The 6,000-nt window shown below is 56.7% G+C and overlaps 1 protein-coding gene and 1 long non-coding RNA gene across 2 annotated transcripts in view; one reads left to right on the top strand and one right to left on the bottom strand.

The window, feature by feature from the left end:
- CSPG5 (chondroitin sulfate proteoglycan 5) overlaps positions 1–374 on the top strand; it is a 9,481-nt gene extending 9,107 nt beyond the window's left edge. Inside the window, exon 5 of the mRNA XM_065830315.2 lies at positions 1–374. This exon is cut by the window's left edge and continues 146 nt beyond it. Coding sequence (XP_065686387.2) covers positions 1–10 — 10 coding nt within the window. The 3' untranslated portion in view covers positions 11–374.
- A 14-nt stretch (positions 375–388) lies between these two features.
- Positions 389–2,239, bottom strand: LOC139827314 (uncharacterized). The gene is made up of 2 exons (XR_011737833.1): positions 2,079–2,239; positions 389–1,528 (listed from the first exon to the last, which is right to left on the bottom strand). It is a non-coding gene; the product is annotated as an uncharacterized lncRNA (long non-coding RNA).
- Between the last annotated feature and the right edge of the window lie 3,761 nt (positions 2,240–6,000).

The raw sequence follows: 6,000 nt of genomic DNA, 5'->3' as shown, positions 1-6,000 counted from the left end.
CCTGACGTGAGCTGGGGGGGACAAAGAGGGGCAATAAAAGGAGGGAGGGACCGTGCTGTACAAATCTCCCGTCTCCTCCCCGTCCCGTAGCTCTTTTTCTGTTTGTTTTGCATGCTTTGGTGTGTTTTGTACAGAGGAAAACGGAAAAGATAATCATAACCATGCCAAGCCGGAGGCTGGGAAGGGCCTCTGGCGCGTCGTGTCGTGGGGTGTTCTGCTCGTGCTCCGTGTCTGTCGCTTGGGGTAGTTCAGCGCTGTGATTTCTAAACCTTTGCTGTTCCGCAACTGACTTTTTTTGTACTTTTACCCCACTTTTTTTGAGATACAAGTTAAAACCCACCAAAAAAAAAAAAAAAAGAAAGAAAAAAAAAAAAGGAAGATCTTGAAATAAAGTTTTGGTTTTTTTTTTTTAAAGTGAAGGCTCTTGCCGGTGCCTGCGATCTCCCGACACACACGGCGGGTCCAGCCCTGCTCCCCGGGGCCCGTGTGGGTGTCACCCAGGGGGTGACAGGTGACAGGTCCCCCCTGCCTGGGTTTGCCGAGCCAAGGGTGTATATCCCAGCGGTTTGGGGACCCTGCGGGGTGATGGCACCCTGGCCACGCTCAGGTGCAGATGGGACACCGTGGGATGGGTGCCTGGCTGCGTCCCTGTCCCCACTGTCCCCATCCCCACCATGCAGCCAAAATCCCCCGCGTTGTCACCCCCCAGCTCCTCGTTTCTGTGCTGGCAGCTCTGGTGACACTGAGCGCTGTAAATCAGAATCTGCCCCCCTCAATTGCTGTCACCCCACCCTGGGGACAAAGCATGGGCAGGGGGCTGTCCCCAGGGAACCCCGGTGTTCCCACCACTCCCCGCCAGCCGCGGCTCCATCTCACTTCCCATAGGAACCGATTTCTTCCAGACATGGATTCACCCATGACCCAAAACTCACATCTCCTTGGAAGAGAGGAAACAGAGCAATTAATCAGTATTAATTACAATATTCAGCGTGCCATGCGTAAGGGACACGGTCGGCGATCTCCCCAGGGCAGGTGGGAGCTGAACCCGTGGCTCAGTGTGTTTTAGACCTTCCCAAGGCTTTCCACAAGCTGCTGAATAATTAATTCTCAGCTCACTTGTTGCAATTTAAACATGGGGGGTGGCAGTGAAAGCAGGTAAATGATTCTAGGGGCTCATGCAAAGCAGAGCGAGCGGCCGACGGCACCGTCGGGGCTTTGGTTTCAGCCGTTCCCCTTCCAGCACGGAGCTGCACAACAGGTAAAACTGTGGGTAAAGCACCGGGGGAGCACGGACACAGCAATGAAAGCTGTTGTGGTTATGGGGTGTTGGACGGGAGTGGGAAAGACGTGGGGTTGTGGGTGAGAAACGTGGTGAGGAAGAGGAGGGAAGGGGCAGCGTGGGGACGGGGGGACACGGGGTGGGATGGGGGTCCAGCCGGTGGATGTGCAGCTGAAAGGCGGGTCTGGAAACCATCTGCTCCTCACCCGGATCCTTCCTGATGGTCCTGAGGGCTCAGCCAGACGTTGTCTGCGGGAGAGAAGGAAATCTCCTTTGCAGGAAGGAGCAGCTGGTGTGACACCAGCCTCTTGACCAGACAGAAACCTCATCCCAATTGAAAGCATCCCTCGTACTGCCGGTACAGCGCAGCCTGTCCATTCCGTACATCCCATCCATCCCAGCACATCCCAACCATCCCAGCACATCCTGACACATCCCAACCGTTCTAGCACATCCTGACCATCCCAGCACATCCTGGCACATCCCATCCATCCCAGCACATCCCAACCACATCAACCATCCCATCCATCCCAGCACATCCCAACCATCCCAACCACCCCAGCACATCCCATCCATCCCAGCACATCCTGGCACATCCCAACCGTTCTAGCACATCCTGACCATCCCAGCACATCCTGGCACATCCCATCCATCCCAGCACATCCCAACCACCCCAGCACATCCCAACCATCCCCATCATCTCAGCACATCCCATCCATCCTGGCACATCCCAACCATCCCGGCACAGCCCATCCATCCCAGTTCTGCCCTGGAGCCTCCCATATGGACAAGGTGTCACCTGGGGTTGCTCGATCCTTCACCAGTCATTTAGCATGAGAGAAAACGGCCTCAAGTTGCACCAGGGAAGGTTGAGGTTGGATGTGGGAACAATTTCTTCCCCAAAGGGCTGTGGGGCATTGGAACAGGCTGCCCAGGGCAGTGCTGGAGTCACCATCCCTGGAGGGCTGGACAGACGGACATGAGGTTCTCAGGACATGGGGCAGGGACAGGGCTGGGGGTACGGGTGGACTTGGTGATCAGAGCTGGGGGGTCACTCCTGGGTGTCACCCCCTGGTTTAAGGACAGTGTGGGGACACCCGAGGAGGAGCCGCGGGCACGGGTGTCACCCCGTTGTCCTCACCCCGGCTCGCTCGGCTGCAGCTGCTCACGGGCTGTAGGGACTTATCGGGATTCAGGGCAGAATTGGGTCACACGGATTTAAGCAGGTCTAAGGATGCTCCTGTACATAATACAGATGTTAAGAGAGCAGGGGGGGCATTGTCCCCCTCTCCCTCTGCTCTGGGGTATCAGCCTGACCCCTGTCATTCCCCTCCTTGCTCTCCCCACATTTTGGAGCTACTCACCTCCCACTTCCCGAATGAAGACACAACCTCTGCTCCCCACCTTGCTCTGGGGCCGGGGTCCCTCGGCGTGCCTCAGTTTCCCTGGGTGACTGCACGTCCCCAGCCCACGGGCTCCCCTCCTGCTCTGGCTTTGCCGGAGCGCCGGAGCAGGGAGGAGCGCGGTTTGCAGGCGCGGGCGCATGGGGACGGAGGGGACAAACGGGGTCACTTGAGGGGCCGGGCTCCCCATCAGCACCTCGTCTGACATGGGGATGGCAAAGAGCATCTGCCGTGCGCCGTGCCGGTCACCGGCGCAGATTTCACGGGCCCTGCGGAGGAATTCGCCTCCCAGCCAGCAAAGCAAGACACGGGCTCTAATTAAACGCCTAATCACTTTGAAACGGCGAGGTTGCCGACAGCTATTAAATTTAAATGCTTGGTTAGTTTGCTGGGAGGGGATGCAGCTTTTGTGGCCGGGTGAGGGCTGGCGCGGGACGCGGCGCGCAGGGCCGGGAATTGGCATTGGCAGCGGCGCTGTCCTCGCTCCGCCGTCCTCTTTTCTCCCACAGACGCAGAACAGGATTAGAGCCACGACCCCGAGACAAGGAGCCTTTTCTTCCCCATGACGGGCTCCGGCTGCTGGGACAAAACCAGCTGGGCTTTGGTTCACCGGCCGAGCCCCAGCGCAGGACGTGGCTCCGGGATGCGGGGTTTGGCTGCTCCTCCCGAGCTGCCAAGAGCTTTCGAGGCTGTGGATTTATTTGGGGTGGGATCTCGGTGCCCATGTCCCCTCCAGCACCAGAGGAGATACAGACTAAGTATAAAGGAGTAATTGTTGGCCCTGAGGGTGGTGAGAGCCTGGCCCAGGTACCCAGAGAGGTGGTGGATGAACCATCCCTGGAGACATCCCAGGCCAGGCTGGACGGGTCTGAGCAACCTGAGCTGGTGAAGATGTCACTGTCGTGGCAGGGGGGGCACTGGGGGGCTGGGGAGGTCCCTCCAACACAAATATTCTGTGATTCTGTGATCCCAGCACAGGGGCTGCACGGGGAGCTCAGGGGGTTCCCAGTGACACAAAGGCGGGCGGTGGGGCACATTGGGGGCCTGTATCTAGTGGAGTCCCTCAAGGGCCAGTGCTGGGACCAGTGGTATTCAATATATTCATCAATGACTTGGATGAGGGAATAGAGTGACTGTCAGCAAGTTTGCTGGTGACACCAAGCTGGGAGCAGTGGTGACACTGGAAGCTGTGCTGCCATCAGAGACCTGGACAGGCTGGAGAGCTGGGCAGGGAAAATGTAATGAAATAGAACAAGGGCAAGGGTAGAGTCTGGAATGTGGGCAGGAACAACCCCAGGTTCCAGTGTGAGTTGGGGAATGAGCTGTTAGAGAGCGGTGTAGGGAAAGGGAGCTGGGGGTCCTGGGGACAGCAGGGTGAGAATGAGCCAGCACTGGGCCCTTGTGGCCAGGAAGCCAATGGGACCTGGGGTGGGTTAGAAGGGGGTGGTCAGTAGGTCAGAGAGGTTCTCCTGCCCCTCTGCTCTGCCCTGGGGAGACCACACCTGGAATATTGTGTCCAGTTGTGGCCCCTCAGCTCCAGAAGGACAGGGAACTGCTGGAGAGGGTCCAGCGCAGCCACCAAGATGCTGAAGGGAGTGGAGCATCTCCCGTGTGAGGAAAGGCTGAGGGAGCTGGGGCTCTGGAGCTGGAGAAGAGGAGACTGAGGGGGGACTCATTCCTGGGGATCAATATGGAAAGGGGCAGTGTCAGGAGGATGGAGCCAGGCTCTTCTGGGTGACACCCAGTGACAGGACAAGGGGCAATGGGTGCAAACTGGAACACAGGAGGTTCCACTGAAAGAGGAGAAGCAACTTGTTGGGGGTGAGGGTGGCAGAGCCTGGCCCAGGCTGCCCAGGGAGGTTGTGGAGTCTCCTTCTGTGCAGACATTCAAACCCGCCTGGACACCTTCCTGTGGAACCTCAGCTGGGTGTTCCTGCTCCGGGGGGATTGCACTGGATGGGCTTTCCAGGGCCCTTCAACCCCTGACATTCTGGGATTCTGTGAAATGTCCTATAGGTCACTGGGGGGGCATCTTTGCCAACACTCAGGTCTTCCTACTATTGCCGGGCTGTGTCCGGGGTGTAGGAGCCCTTATGTAGCCAGAAAGTATCGGGATCTCGGTATTTAGCAATGGGAAATACCAATTACACCGTTATTCTCAGTGTCACAGTAACAGGGAGCAGATCCAGCATTAAGCTGACTCTGCGCTGGATTTAGAAAGAGGGGAAAAACAAAATCCTCTTAGCTCCATAAACTGTGAAGTGCTCAGTGTGGGAAAAGCGCAGGCGGGCCTGGCGAAGCTCAGGGGACGGCTCTGACCACGGGAGCCCCCGTCGGCCACCGGTTTGTGCTGGGTTAACTGGTTCTGCTGGGAGAGAGCAGGGCGCAGGCAGCCATGGCCACGAGCCACCGCAGACTGGCTGAGAACGCCGAGGCAGGAGGTGAGGTTGGCCAAGATCGAGCGTGGGGTGACCGAGACCACAACCCTCCTGAAGAAAAAGGGAAATAAAGACAAAAGACCCCGAGACGCTGGGGGAACCGGTAAGTGGGATCTCATGAGCGGCACGTTTAAAAGCAAAAGGATTGAAGGAAATGGGCAGTTCTTCAAAGAAATGGTGCAAACAACACCCATCCCAATAGGAAACGTCGTAGGAACCAGCTTGGCTACGGCACGGGCTCCTCGCTGACCTGAGGCTCGAGGAAAAACAGAGTGTATAGAAAGTGGGAACTAGGTCAAATTACTAAGGAGGGTTGTAAGAGTAGCATGAGCATGTGGGGGAACGTCAGGAAGGCCAAGGCACAAATTGGGAGGGAAATAGCGAGCGGCGTTAAGAGGAAGGAGAAAAGACTCCATCGGCAGGAGGAGAACGAGAAGGGGGGTGTTGGTCTGGACCCAGGGAAGGAGGAAGGCGGCTCACAAAGGACGGTGAGGATTCAAGGGCTTCACTGTTTGTTTTTCTTGTGTTTTTTTAAACCACCCTTTAAAAACGTCAACCGCAAGCAGATCCCTACCACAATAAATTAGACACTGTGCTCTCCGCCAAGCGCCAACTGCAATAAATCATAATAAATAGTGTACACAGGTTGAGGAGGGATTTTCTGAGCTTCATCCTCGTGCTTAGACAACCAGTTAAAGCCACCTCAGACCTATTGGGCGGCACAAGGGTTGGATCAGGTTTTACAAGACTGGGTCCAGTTTGGGCCGGGCAGATGCGGCCCATAGGACAAGGTTCAGGGGAAGCCACAAGAGAGAAGGGAGACATGAGAGAACATGGCGCAGATCTACATATACAATTTGCATTTATTAAATGAATTAGA

Source organism: Patagioenas fasciata, chromosome 2 (assembly GCF_037038585.1).
Source record: "Patagioenas fasciata isolate bPatFas1 chromosome 2, bPatFas1.hap1, whole genome shotgun sequence".
In the NCBI taxonomy this organism is placed as follows: Eukaryota; Metazoa; Chordata; class Aves; order Columbiformes; family Columbidae; genus Patagioenas; species Patagioenas fasciata.
The sequence above is the reverse complement of the archived record's forward strand: the minus strand, read 5'-3'. Positions and strand labels throughout refer to the sequence as shown.